This window comes from Camelus bactrianus, chromosome 20 (assembly GCF_048773025.1).
Source record: "Camelus bactrianus isolate YW-2024 breed Bactrian camel chromosome 20, ASM4877302v1, whole genome shotgun sequence".
Taxonomy (NCBI): domain Eukaryota; kingdom Metazoa; phylum Chordata; class Mammalia; order Artiodactyla; family Camelidae; genus Camelus; species Camelus bactrianus.
Window position 1 is genome coordinate 6889078 of NC_133558.1, and position 14705 is coordinate 6903782.

The 14705-nt window shown below is 47.0% G+C and overlaps 1 protein-coding gene across 2 annotated transcripts in view; it reads right to left on the bottom strand.

The window, feature by feature from the left end:
* The window catches only part of NEDD9 (neural precursor cell expressed, developmentally down-regulated 9), a 167061-nt gene that overhangs the window by 4719 nt on the left and 147637 nt on the right, over window positions 1-14705 (bottom strand). For both annotated transcript variants that reach the window (XM_010945719.3, XM_010945718.3), the window contains 3 exons: window positions 3468-3569; window positions 2888-2989; window positions 858-2105 (listed from right to left, as the gene is read on the bottom strand). In XM_010945719.3, the coding sequence (XP_010944021.1) occupies window positions 858-2105; window positions 2888-2989; window positions 3468-3569 (1452 nt within the window). The remainder of the gene's footprint in view (window positions 1-857; window positions 2106-2887; window positions 2990-3467; window positions 3570-14705) is intronic.

Below are 14705 nucleotides of genomic sequence, written 5' to 3' on the forward strand. Positions count from 1 at the left end.
CCAGGTAAAATGTTTAACGCCTCCATCCTCTCTCTCCCCACACTTGTCTTCAGTACTCGGTGCGGCTCTCTTCCCCCTTTCCCAGTTGCGCACAAAGGAACTGTAGTTTCATAATTCTCAGGGTAATCCGTGGCTGTGATCCAAGTAAAAAGAACGGCAGAGTAAGATAGTAAGCCAAATTCTAACTAATGGATCTTGGTGGACTTTTAATCCCCAAAATGAAAGGGCAAACTGGCGGGATCTAGGTCTACCTGGTGGAATTTCCATTTAGAAGAGGCAGACTGTCACTGCCCAATGACCCATACGCAGGTTAAGTTCTAGGTCAATTGGCAAATGCCTTGTGGTCTTCAAGGTAAGTCTGTGGTGGGGTTAAGTTTCTCTGTAACTACACACACACACAGTAGAGCTTAGTAATTATCTAGTACGGAGTCTTTCAAATTGTTTTCTTAACAGTGAACCACCCCTTTTTTTCAAATAAAATATCATGCAGAACTGTATATATCCTGAAACAGAAATGGAGTTGGTATGATTATTCAAGGGCCCACTATCCTACTGGGGGTCTCCTCCAGCTTGCCCATAGCAATGGGATCTAATCCAACCCTGGGCTTCATTCATTTTGCATATGAGGAAATTAGGCGAGGTTACATAAGTTGGTGACACAGTTAGCACCAGGGAAAGTTCTAGAGGACTCAGGACTCTCAGGCCAGTGTTTTTCCTACTGTACGACATTGCCCCGTTTGTGAACCACTGCTCATGTTTCAGGGCCATTCGCCACCCGCAAGCCCAGCAGCCTCACAGGCCGTGGCCCCAGACACCCTGCAGGTGGGCACTGGTGCTTTATGAGCCTGGTTCTTTACCTGTAGGTGGACGTAGTCATAATCATCCATCCAGCTCCTTTCAGAGCCATCACTGCTGCTGCAGTCAGGGGGCTGGACCTTGCCCAGGCTGGGGGGCAATGGCTTGTTGAGGGCTTGGGCCTTGTGGTCCCCGGGATGCAGCAGCTGCATCTGGGATCCAGCGTGTGGGTACTCGGTGGAGTTCATGATGTTCTCAGGCCCATTCTTCCCATGCGAGCTGCCGGGGCCCGGTCTGAAGAGGGCCTCTGCGTTGGTGTTGATGGTCGTGGTGAGCTGCTTGGCATCGTCCGGCACTGTCTTTGCCACCATCACAAACCGGTCCAGGTCATCACACTTGTTCTGGAGCTTGTTGGTGGCCAGGATATTCAGGGACCAGCTGCACTCATTTAAGTCATGGCTGGTCTGGCTCAGAATCTGGTGGGAGTCGTCCACTCTCTGGAGCTCCCGCTTCATCTTGTTGTGGAGGGTGAGATCCGGGAGGCAGGAAGCGTTTGCCACAGCTCCCTTGGCAAAGTGGAGGTAGTCCCTCAGGCACAGCTCCACCTTGTCCACGGCGGCGCGGATCTCGTTGAGGTGCCGCTCCATGTACCCGTAGCATCGCCAGTCGGTGGTGACCAGCGCCGTGAGGCCGGAGACCCCCAGCTCCAGGGTCTGCTGGAGCCAATGGAGTCTCTCGATGGCTGTGTCCGGATCCAGGAAGAGCCTTTTGTCCTGAGATGGGGAGGCCGACAAGGAGGATTCCTTCGAGGTGGTGGAAGATGTGGACATGTTACTCCTGGTGCTGCCCGTGCTGGAGAAGGATAAGCGGTTGATGCCGTCGACCACGTCCTGCGCGCCTTTGGCCTCCGGCGGGTTGTGCAGCGGGACGTCGTAAACACCGAGCCCATCTCTTTCTTCCAGGTTTGCTTTCTCGCTAGTCTCTGCAGGCGGCTCGAGAAACTGAACGCCCCGGGGGATGTCGTAGGCGTCGTTCTGGGCGCCCACGGGCGGTCCCAGCTGCGGGGGCGGGTGGCTCAGGGAGATGCTTTGCTGTCTTCGCAGCGCCAGGTCTGCAGCTCCCGGGGCGTCACAGTTATATTTCAGGTGAAGGTCCTTCCCCACGGGCTTGGTGCTGGGTGGGGGGATGTCATAAACGCCCTCGGGTCTGGCGTCCGGCTTCCCAGGGTGCCTCATCGGAGGGGGGAAATCATACTCTTTCTCCCTCAGCCCTGCTTCGTCTCGGCAAGCGGAGGGTGGGCTGGCGTAGACCTGAAAAGTAAGCGGAAAACGAAGCTATTTAGTGTTGGGTCGGCTCCCATGAGCGGCGCGGTAAAGGGAGGGTCGGGGTTCCCAGCCCCACACGGATCGGCCTCCCCACCCTCCGCCCCCACACAGCGGTGCCACCCAGGCTCTCTCCCACTGCCCACCCTCTGACCAGCGCGTCCTTCCCTGGCTTCCACGCTGTCTTAGGCGTGGACCCCTCCTGGCTGAGTCGCCCTCCCGGGTCCCAGTCCCACGTTTCTGACCAGCTCCTGGGTACCCCCCCGCGGCGGCTGCTGGTGATGCATTAATACACCGGACTAGGGACAGAAGCCCTGAGGTCTCTCCCGGATCTGTCAGCTGTGTGATGCTGAGTAAGTTGCTTTAATAGCCTGAGACACAGTTCCCTCATCCGCGAAACAAGGATAACTGTACTTCCCGTGCAGGCATCCCCCGGAATGAGTCCAATGCATTAACCCATATGTGTATATACGGCCTGAGGATGCTCCAACACCCTATGTAAGCGCGAGCGCCGTGAGCCGTGTTAAGGCTTGCCAAAGGGAATTGATTATTTTACCTTTTTATTGGCTCTCCTCAATGACCGTCCCATTTTTTTAGTGGGTCCCCTAAATATGGAATCCCTAGAGTTATCTTTAATTATTGTGTTTTCTTCCTCCCGCCCTCTTTCCTTCCCTGTACTCTCCCACAAAGCTAGCTTTTCCTTCTTGTTTCATCTCAGTACACACACACCTTGTTTTTTTTCCCCAGCTGCCCTGCAGTAGCTCACTTACCCCTTTGGAAGGAGGGATGTCATAGACCCCCTGAGGGTTTCTCTCTCCCACCGGAACCGAAAACACCGGGCCTTTCACGGACGAAGGAGGGATGTCATAGACCTGAGGAGACACACCTGAGTTACTGGCGTGGAATCGTCTGTATACGGGTCATTTTTTATGCCACGAAGCTTTTAATGACGGGTTTATCTACCAAGTTACGTACTCCCTTGCTCTTTAGCTGAATTCTGTGTAATAAGGGGCTGATGGAATCTCTCCCTTTAAATTTTGCATTCTTTGGCTTAGGTTGAATATAAAAATGATCTTTGGTGAAATATCTACACTGTCTGTACTTTAAATTGTAGTTTAAATTTTATACTTCCTGGTAAAATGACAAGCACCAAAAGCTTTATTAGATCAGAGCCTAGGCTTTCCTGATACAGCAGGTCCAGAAAACATAACTTAAATAACATTGGCTAAAACAGCCCCTGGATAGACAACCTAAGTCAAGTTTCACGTGGAATATGCACATTGTGTGGACTCTTTTCCTCCGTGGCCCTGAGGTGGCCCTGTCCCTGGGGACCACGTTCCCGGCACGCACCCCTTGAGCAGTGTGGGAGGGGGGGATGTCGTAGACGTCCTTTTGGTATCGGGATGGGTACTCGTACACGTAGCCATTGCCTGTCCTCACTGGCGTGATCACCTGTGGACAAGGAGACAGGGGTCAAATTCCAAGCTGAGTTCTGTCTCCTAACCTTCTAATCCGACACGCCTCCCTGGACTCTACCCAGCTAACAAGAAAGAAAAAAAAAGAAAGAGGGAAGAGATAAAAGGAAGGAGACAAGGAGACATCAGGCCCATAAACTTTTAAATCCCTCTTGAGTCCCAATGAAGAACCAGTCCTGGAAATATCTCTGTCCGCCTCCCTCACGGTAACAAAATCACCTCAAAGTTGGTCAGATAAAGGCTCAATTCCCAAAGGGTGCTTTAAGGGAAAATCATTCTTCAATTATTAAAGTCCTAGCTCCTCCCTTTGGAAGATCAAAAGCACAGCATAATGAAAAAAAAATTTTTTTAAAGGCTCTGAAACTATTTGTAAAGTGAATAATGCAAATAGAGTTCAGTCACTTAAAATTCCTCTCATACCTTCCCCGGGAAGCCTCTTCATCTGACATTATTATGATCATAACTAAAATTCCATAGGCCACTGGAGTACTTCGATGGAGTTAAAGCTCACACAGTGCTGCCCTTAGGAGCCTCCAGGAGCTTTTGTCCTAACGACTGACACACATGAAATACCAAGGCCAGGAGCCGACCAGGAACAGAGTTCAGGTCTCTAATTATTTTCCCATTTCCACCAGGGAAGCAAACATCCAGACGGTGCCTACATTCAAGTGACGTCAGAAGTCAAACACCCTCATCACAACTCAAGCATCTGGAACCAACGTCAGGGAAACAGATCTCACCCAACCGGCTCGTATTTTCACATCGACACACTTCACTGTGTCCTAAGTACAGGCAGAGAAATTACTGGAACTTAAACTCCTTGGAAATATATTTAATCTGCCAAGAGCTTCTGAATGACTGGGGTCTTGTTTCTACCTAACCCAGTCCCTGCATGCTAATGGCGTCCACCTCCATGTTGCCCCCGACATCTGTAAGAACAGACATTGTAGGTTAGGAAGACTGGTTGTTCCCTAAGAAACCATCATCTTTTATCCTTTCTCTAATGTGAAAACTCTGGCGTCAGGCTGCCTACAAAACTATGTGAAAAATGCTCACATCCGTCCTACCCCGAAATGGGTGGAACTCAGCCAAATGCACCAATGCCCTTCTCTCCGGGGGCTCTAAATGCCCGGGTTCAATTTGCTTTTAAATCCCTGGTGCTTGCAGCTGATTATTTCTTGCAATGAAGGTAAAAGAGATTAGCATGCAGTCACCATACCATCAAATCTCTCCCCTGCCTCGGGTTTAAAAAAGGAATCTCTTGTTTTAAGGTTTGTTGGCGTGGAGTGCACAGCATCACTTACAGGGTGACCACTGTGCTATGCAGAGCAAATCTTCCTTTTTAAAGCAGGGTACTCTTTGCTCAGGGGAGATACACTGTGTTCCCAATGCCCTTATATAATTTTTTTTTCACTCGCTATTGTCCAGGAGAGAAATGACATGTCTTCTCTTAGTCTCTCTCATCAGCTCCTCTATTTATAGCTCTCTCCTTTGGCTGTTTAATAGAACCTGCTCACAACACGGCTTTTGTTCAGTCTACAAGCTTCTAAGAGTGGATTCTATCCCCAGTTGCCAAGTTAGTCATGATGCTAATGGAAAACCAAGGCTGGCTATGCTGAAGGCCAGCTGAAGGGTTTCATCTTTAGTTTAAAAAAGGGAGGGTGGCCGAGAGGTAGAGGGGGTGGTGTTGGCATCTGAAAATAGCCCTTGGTGACATGTAAACAGAAAGCACGGCTCCAGAAAGGCGGGTTGGGGACCAGGCTCTGCCTTGCCTTTGGGGATCGTCCCTGGCAGAGAGCGTTAACGCTTCCCAGGACTTAACGTCTCCCTTCCTGACAAATGTCACAGAACCCCAGCGTGCTCTCTCCTTCTCATTTGGAGGATGCCTGTGGTCATCTGGTTTTTTAAAAACTTTGCATTCCAAACCAGTCATTTGCCTTGTTTATGCATTAGAAGAAACAGATGGTGAAAACCACAAGGGGAAAAAGCCAGCAAAATACCACCTTCCCCGACTCCAGCCCTCCTGATGTACCCATAGAATGCACGGTGGTCCACGGATGGCATGGAAATGGGACCAGTGTTTTGCATCTGGCCAGACGCAGGCAGGACACAGAGTGACCCTCTTTGTGACGCCTGAGAGAACCAAGGGCTGGACGCCTTCTGCGTTTGGAATCCTCCTCCTCACCCCGTCGCTTGGGTCACATTCATGCCAACTTCGTGTTCTCTCCTCAGAGGAACTGCTGACTGTTCTGTACCTTACAAAGTATCCAGTTTTGTGGTTTGTAAGGCCTTTTCTTCCTGCTTGACACGGTATCCAAAAGCCTTTCTACTCTCCCAGAATTACTGTACCTCAGCCCAGGAGGAACACCAAGGTCTAGCCAAGGGGATGGACATTTTAGAAGAAATCTCCTGGCAATTTGCAAGGCATTGATGGAATTGCTACACACTGGGCATTTTAGAATCTAATTTTCTCAATGAAATAGAGTCAGGTTTTTCATTTCCTTTTTTCCTTCGTTCGTTTTTCTTTCCTGCATTCCTTTCATTCTGCGTGTTTATTTATAGTTACAAGACTTAACCTTAGGGATTAACCAAAATGACCTCCTAGCTCCTCAGCATTGCCACAAAAGGGGGCTGAACTGTGGGCTTCCCAGGGCTCTAGGACTGACTGTCCCATCAGCTACTTTCCTGGTTACCCTGCAGAGAACCTGCATTTTCCAAACATGGGTTTTCTGTCTAGATGAGAAATCCAACCTTCCTCGGATGTTAATCAACCATTCTTGTCAACTAATATAAGAGCCTGAAGGCAGACACTTTGAGGAGAGCTATGAAGCAGAGAAAGGCAGACTGTAGAAGTTTAGAAAAGGAAGAGTCCATTTAATAAATCTCTGAGGCTGGAGCCCGGCAGGGTAGGATCAGAAGTCTAGGGCTATGTGGGCTCTCTACTAACTCGGCTTGTATAGGAACAAGCAAACATGGCTTGCCTCCCGTGGGTATAGCTCACTGGTAGAGCGTGTGCTTAGCATGCACAAGATCCTGGGTTCAATCCATAGTACCACCATGTAAATAAAAAAAAAACAAACTTGTTATTTAGATAAACAACAAGGACCTACTGTATAGCCCAGGAAACTATATTCAATTTCTTACAATAACATATAATGGAAAAGAATCTGAAAAAAAAATACGTATGTGTATGTATAACTAAATTACTTGGCTGTGCACCTGAAACTAACACTGTAAATCAACCACGTTTCAACTAAACAAGCAAAAAAACATGGCTTGCACCGCCCTCTACTTTGATGCATTGGATTTACATGATTTTGAGCCTCAGATCATAGGAAGCGTGAGCATTTTTAGAGATGCTGCGGAGACTTCCGTCTCTCGTAATTTGAGAGCCATGCACGCAGAAATGTTAAAGAAGTGGAGTCTGTCCAGGGCGGCGAGAGCCAGGGCGCACTGAGAACCACCAGGTGCGAGTCAGTGAGGAGGCCCTGGGGGTCTGTCATTCACGTCTCCACATTCGCTTGGCCTGGTCTGCACCTGGATCAGAGCAAGGGCCTTACGCGTAGATGGCTGTGGGGCTGAGCAGGTTGGGGAGGGAGGAACAAACGGGGACCCGGTGCTGGGGACACAGAGCTCGCCGCCCCCTGTTGAAAGGTGGCAGCCTTTCCTCAGCTCCCGCCAGCCCCCATCCTGGAAGAGTACTCCCTGGGCTGCCAGATCTTTCACATTTTCACAAGAAGCCAGAAATCTGGATTTCCATGTGAAGCCTGATTTCTCAAAATGGGATCCAATATTTCAAACAGCATCTGGGCCAAGCTACACGTGTCTCTGGCCCCCAGGGTGCTGGGCCTCGCCATCTGGGTGTTTCTTCCCTCCTCCCTCAGTCTCAGGGCAGGACCCGAAAGCTCCTCACAGCTCCGCGCCTTGGCAAGGCTGACCGACTCCGAGTTTCATAGACGCCCTGCCTGCCGCGCCTCTGCGCCTTCACTCACGCATGTCTTTGTGTGAGATGCTCTTCTTCCTTTCCTCTGAGGCGGAGTTTATTCGATTTTCAGGGCCAAGCTGAGTGCTGCTCTGCCACAAAGCCTTTCCCAGACCAGACATAAACTCTCCCTCCTTGGACCCTCCCGCGTGCGTTATCCGTACGTCTCTCACAGGGCTTGTCACCTGAGGGTCGGCTGTTTCAGCCTGTCCATCTCTTAGCATGGTGGAGTCAGAGACCATTTCTTCTGCATCTGAATATAAACAGCAGGGCCTAGCGCAGTGCCTTGAATATAGTGGTCTTGGATAAATGTATTGACTGAATATATTAATGAACTCAAGGAAAACTCAAGGCTTTTCTTAAGCAAAATGGTGTGTATGTGGAGAGGATACTGACAGGTCTGCCTGCATAGGATAAGGCTGGTTTCCAGGTAAGTCAGCTCTGGGATGAGGGGGACCCCTGGGAGAAGGGGCGGAAGAGCATCATATCAGCCATGCATGAGCAAGTAGGGGAACCAAGAAGGCCGGGGGAATGTCAGGTAGAGCTAAGAAACCATGTTAGAATTTTCACCTGCACCACTGTATGCTGCAAACCACTATTGGATGGGGGCCAAGAAGGGCCACTAGATGGTTTTCTTTTCCCCAGCCTGGAGCCTGCACGTGACACTAACACCTGCGTGCTTCTCAGCCTCCAGCCAGAAACATATGCGGGAGCTTTGCAAAAAGAAATGAAAACAAATGCTGCTTTTAACCTTAACATCAGAAGGAAAGTACAATAGAAAGGAACCGGAGTCACGCTTTCTCTGGTTCTAAAACTATGTGATGTGACAGGCCCGTGTCACGGGAAGCCTTGTACCAGAGGCCACGGCCACACTGGGTCTTTGACTCATTGAAAGGATTAGGTCTGATGAGGAGGGTGGTTGAGAAAATAAGCGGGACCCAGGCAGAACTGGATCTAAATCCTGGCTCTACCACTAGTAGCTGGGAGGACATGACCTAGGCATTTGTCCATTCTAAGATTGTTTCCTCATTAGTAACATGGAAATAATGTACTTACAGGATATTAGGAGTATTAAATGAGATCAAGCACATAAAATACCTGGCCCAGTGTAAATGCTTAAACCTTAGTTACTTTTATCGTAATTGTTACCTAGGTTATGCAGATTTTACTTTTGGGCTTAAATTGTGGACTAGGTAATTCAGATAAACTATCCTACTGAAGACAGATTTTTAAAAAGTGAACTGAAAATATTAAAAATCTTTAGCATCAAAAGTTACAAGATAGGAAAGAATTATCAGGTCAAAAGTGAAGTGTAGAGAAGGAATTCATAGAGAGAAGCCCAAATTTTGAGGCTGCTTTTTCTCTGGGGGGCATTTGCTGATCTAAAACAGGTATCTGAGAGGCTACATTGTGTTTTTCACAGTTTCTATGAGTGAAGGGGAACACTGGCCTCTAGGGCTCACCAAGGTAGGGACCCTAATAACTATCCCCTACTTTGGGTTGGGAACCTCAGGGCTGCACACCAAAGTAAGGATTAACTGGAAGTGGCCCTACCTGTGCACAGGCTGAAGCTAGGTTTTAAGTCATCAGAGTTGGCAAGAATGTCTCAAAGCCTGAAATTAGATTTATGTGTGCCTGTGAGGCTAGCAGAAGGAAGTAAAACCTCTCCAGAAGTGGAGAACATCTTTACAGGCCTTAAATTGTTTCTACAAATATTTTACAATGTCCAACACACAACCAAAGATAACCAGGAATGCAGGACACCAGTCAACAGAAACGAGAAAACCTCAGCCAATTCTTGCTTTCTTCCAAACATGATGAGGATGTTGTCTGTGTCTTAGTGATCACAGATGTAAAGGCTGTTTGCTCTCAAATATTTCATGATTAAACCATGGGAGAAAACAAAGTTTAATCATTCTCAGATTTAAGTCACATAGAAAGAAACAATCTTCACAAATGTATAAAGTTTTCCTAGCAAGGTCTATAAGGCAATGGGAATTTCAGATCCAAGCAGTACATGACAAGAGACTTTGGCTCTTGGTGACCATTAGTGGATTTACGTGGGTTATAGTTTTACTCTGGTCATATCAGTGTTGCCATTATCACAGTTATCACCATAACAGCACAAGACACACCAGGAGAAAACACGAGAGACAAAGATACTGATCCAAGAGAAAGATGAAGTTCCAAACCCAAGAGACTGTGTTGCATTTCTCCGCAGACGAGGATCTTCTCAGTGGAAGATCATGAGTGAGATTTGTCAACAGGATCTCACCAAGAAGAAGGGCACACCCCCATCACAAATGTCTAGGAGCAAAACACTTTCTCTCAAGACAACTTCTGTTCATGTGGTATCACTTGTGCCGAGGTCTCAGCAAGTCTACTCGGGGGGGGGGGTCACTTTCCTTGGGCACCTACTTTGCCTCCTTCAAGCATTGCTGGTGGGCACCTGGGATGGGGCATAGCAGGAGCAAAGGCCCTGCGGTCCAGGGAGCTTCAGCCAGAGGCTGCCAGTTCAGTGGCCCACTGAGGGAAGTGGGAAGGGAACAGGCTGTGCCATTCATGAAGGCAGATCCTCCTTGTCAAGCACCCCACCTTGAACCCTGTGGAAGCCAGTTAATAGGGTCTCAGGTCCCACCATGTTCCCTGGTGCCAGCCCTGCCCTCACCTACTGCTTCTCATCTCCCTCCTCCAGCTCTCGCCCCTGTTTTGACTCTTTCCCTCCTTCCTTGCTACTGGCAACCCTGGGGAGGAACAACAGCAGTAAAAAGGATGCAGAAAAATCCTACTGTGTGTTAGAGAGAATTGGCTACAGTGGATGAGAGACCGAGATGGGATGGGGAGGAACACAGGGCACTGCAGCCACATGGGTCCTGTTCTAGTGTTATTATTATTGTTATTATTATTACTACTACTATTATTATTCATGGTTCTACAATGGATGTATCACACATTACGAAATCACAAAAATATAATTTTAATCAAATTTTAGAAAATAAGAAGAAATCCCACTTGGAGGGGTAGGGAGGAGTCTTTTGTAACTGTTTTAGTTTCTGTGTCTGTGCCCAAGGAAATCTGTGTCCCATGATTTAATTCTGTGTCTAAGTCCCTGCAGTCCAAAGCAACATTAGGAATGATGTGAATTACACAATCCTCAGCTTCTGAGAGCTAGATCATGCCTCGATAATGGACCCGTGGAGCTTCCCCAAGAATCTAGCAGAGCAGGAATGTGTGTAACCACCTCCTGGTGTTCTGCCCCAAGGCCCAGCAAGAACTAGGCAACCCAGGTGGTGCTCCGGAAAAGTACTGGGTAACTGATGAGAAGTTAAAAGGTGCCACTGTGTCATAGTGATTAGAGCAGATTTATAACTTCACATTAATAGCACCTATGATTGTCTGAATTCAAAAAACAAACGACCCAATCCGAAAACGGGCAGAAGACCTAAACAAGCAGTTCTCCAATTAAGACATATAAATGGCCAATAGGCACATGAAAAAAAAATGCTCAGTATCATTATTAGAGAAATGCAAATCAAAACCACAATGAAGTATCACCTCACACCAGTCAGAATGGCCGTCATTAAAAAGTCCACAAACAATAAATGCTGGAGAGGCTGTGGAGAAAAGGGAACCCTCCTACACTGCTGGTGGGAATGTAATTTGGTGCAGCCACTATGGAAGACAGTATGGAGATTCCTCAAAAGACTAAAAATAGACTCACCATATGATCCAGCAATCCCACTCCTGGGCATATATTGAGAGGGAACTTTAATTTGAAAAGATACACACACTCTAGTGAGTGTTCATAGCAGCACTATTTACAACAGCCAAGACATGGAAACAACCTAAATGTCCATCGACAGATGACTGGATAAAGAAGTTGTGGTACATTTATACAATGGAATACCACTCAGCCATAAAAAGAATAAAATAATGCCACTTGCAGCAACATGGATGGACCTGGAGATCATCATTCTAAGTGAAGTAAGCCAGAAAGAGAAAGAAAAATACCATATGATATCACTCATATGTGGAATCTAAAAAAAAAGAAAAAAAAGAAAAAAAAGAAAAAAGAAGACACTAATGAACTCATCTACAACACGGAAACAGACTCACAGACATAGTAAACAATTTTATGGTTACTTGGGGGAAGGGAGTGGGAAGGGGTAAATTTGGGAGTTTGAGATTTTCAAAGGTTAACCACTATATATAAAAATAGATTTTAAAAAACAAATTTCTTCTGTATAGCACAGGGAACTATATTCAATATCTTGTAATAACCTTTAATGAAAAGAAAAGAAAATGAATATAAGTATGTATATGCATGACTGGGACACTGTACTGTACACCAGAAACTGACACACTGTAACTGACTAAACTTCAATTAAAAAAAAAGTCACCCTCACTGATTAGCAGTCATCAATCTGCATTTTTCTTGACATGAATGGAAAGCAAAATTAGATTGCTTCCGATCTGTCTTTAATCCCCCAAGACCCTGTTTTACTTACACTATCTCTGGGATTCATGCATTAACAAGAGTATTTTGATTTCTCAAGCTGCCTGTTGGAAAGGACTGATTTCCCTTCAATGCCCTTCAGAAGCATTAACAGAGTCACCACAGTATTTATTCGATCTTATAATAACCTCTTTGTCTTAAAGCCCATGAACTGGGTGACCCTTTCCCTTTAGAAAAAATCCTTGGAAAAGAAACATCACTATTATCAGTGCCTGCTCATTAAAACTGGATCCCATTTTCAGAAACTGCTAAGAGGTTTGTCTGTTGAAAATCCAAGATTACTAGTTGCTTTCCTCTGACCGGAGGAAAAGCCACATGTTGCCTGTTTATTAATTCTCTATAAATTCTCTCTGCCCAGCTTGGGTGTAGCAGTGAGCTCATTTATTTACTTGCATAGCAACAATATAATGAAAACGGAATCTAGAAATACACCCTAACAGGCCACGTCCAAGGCTAGCTCTTCCTAATGCTCCTTTCGTGCTCCTCAAGATCCCCTCCTCTATTCTTGGGAGGTGATTTACTTTCCCTCGAAGACGGTTTGAACCTGGTTGGATGCTAGAACGAAGCCTTTGGCTAACCACGTATAAATCACGGCCGGCCTCTTTTTCCAAGTGAGGAGAAAGTCACAACTGAAAGCTCTGACGTGGAACGGGGCTCTTGGGTCACTTTCCTTTGACATGGCATTTGGACGGCAAACCACTCCACGCGAACAGTGCCCTGATTGTTAGGCCCCTAGCACGTCTCCCCTGCTGCTTTCAGGAAGCTCTTTGTGTAGCAAGTGCTAAAGCAATATTTAGTTATGGACTGACCAGGCGCCAAAGAGCAGTGAGAAGCATTTAAACGTGAAAGGACATGATGGGAGATGATGTCTGGATTCTGCAAGTGGTTGAGGTCTTTCTCTGGACAAAGCCGAACACGGTCCGTGTGACAGAGCTGGGCAGAGCCAAGCCATTTTTCCTGCCCCGTGGACCGAAATGTTCCTTGAATGAAAACTATAAAAGGCACAAGCATTTTGGTTCTTTGGTTGTCCAAATAAATTTAGCTAAGCACTAAATCGAAATTTCAAAATGGATTTTAGAGAGGTGCTCACAGACTGCCCTAAGTATTTAGCGGATGTGATTGCAGAAAGAGGAAAGGGATGGGAATTTCTGCACCTGAATGCCGAGATGTCGTTTCCTCCTAAACAGGCGGAGGAAGGACGCCGTGACTTAAGTAGGAGAAAAGTCATGATGGCTGATGGGGCAAATGGCTCACATGGCAGAACTTGGTGCCAGTTCTGAAGGGGGCTGGCCCAGGGCTGTCACTTCAAGAGGCATCAGACCCACCAAGAGCCTTTGTGAAGCTGAGAGGATTAAACTGAGGAAAATGGGCGGAAAGGAGTTCCAGGATGATGCACTTTCTCAGCTCTTTGTAACAGAGCAGGGATGAGAGTTCTCCTTGAGGAGGCGCTCTCCGGAAGTGCTCTCATGTATGGCACCAGGTCTGCAAACTGTGCTGCCCCCGGCTCAGCACCCCCAGCCCTCCCTCCATGCTCCTGCTTGCTCCTTGCTTTCTAAGACACGGTTCAATCTTCTAGAGGAGACTGTGGTTTCCAGATAGGAAGGCGGATGGGACCCTAGAGGAGGGTATTAGGATGATATGCCAAAACGCAGGGGTCAACTGAAATTTACATCAATGCCTGAGTGTCTTGTCTTTTTTTTTTTTTTTTTCCCAAGACTCTGGAGGCCAGCTCATGTTCTTTGCAAGCGACTCTGGGAAAGAATCAGATAACGATATCTGGGTCATAAAATTTTAGCCAAGACCATTAGCGATAATCCAACCCTACTCCCCATTTCACAGCTGAGGGAACTGAAGTTCAGAGAGGTTATTCTGCTCGCTGATGACAGGGACAGGGAGGAGAACCTTGGTTTGCTGGGTCCAGCAGCCCAGCACTTCTTCCCTCAATGTCCTGCTGGCTACAGAGTCTACCGTGAAGACTGCCTCACGGGACTGATGAGAAATTCACTACTTCTCTAATTTCACAAACCAATAGTCCCAAAGGAAATGACTTCCTTATTCGAGAAGCAAAATTTGAAGTCTGGATTCCTTATGTTTTGGGGGTGCCAACACTGGCAGGCCAGTTCAGGGAGATTTGATTCTATCTGGCTAAATGAGGTTATCCACTTGGATCAATTTGAAGTCATTTGAAAAGACAGTATTTCCAATGGCAGAGGAAGCCAACACAGCAGGGTTCCCAGCGGTACCGCGGTCTTTGCCTCACCTCAGGCCCCTTCAGCCTGCAGCGCTACTCTCTGGATCTGAGGTGGGAGCCTTTGGAGGTGACTTTTAAAAATTTGTTTTATTTTATTTTATTTTCATTCTGGTGGGGAGGAAGGTAATTAGGTTTACTTATTTTATTTTATTTTTAGAGAAATCACTGGGGATTGAACCCAGGACCTTGTATATGCTAAGCATGCACTCTACCACTTGAGGTACACCTCCCCCCTGGAAGTGACTTTAGTTCTTCCTGGCTAACAGGATGCTTTTTAGCACCCAGGATTCTGGTGAGCTGGAATTGCTCACCAAGTATTTAAATATGCCTTCTTATTTTAAAGCTTGGCAACATCAGCCATTAG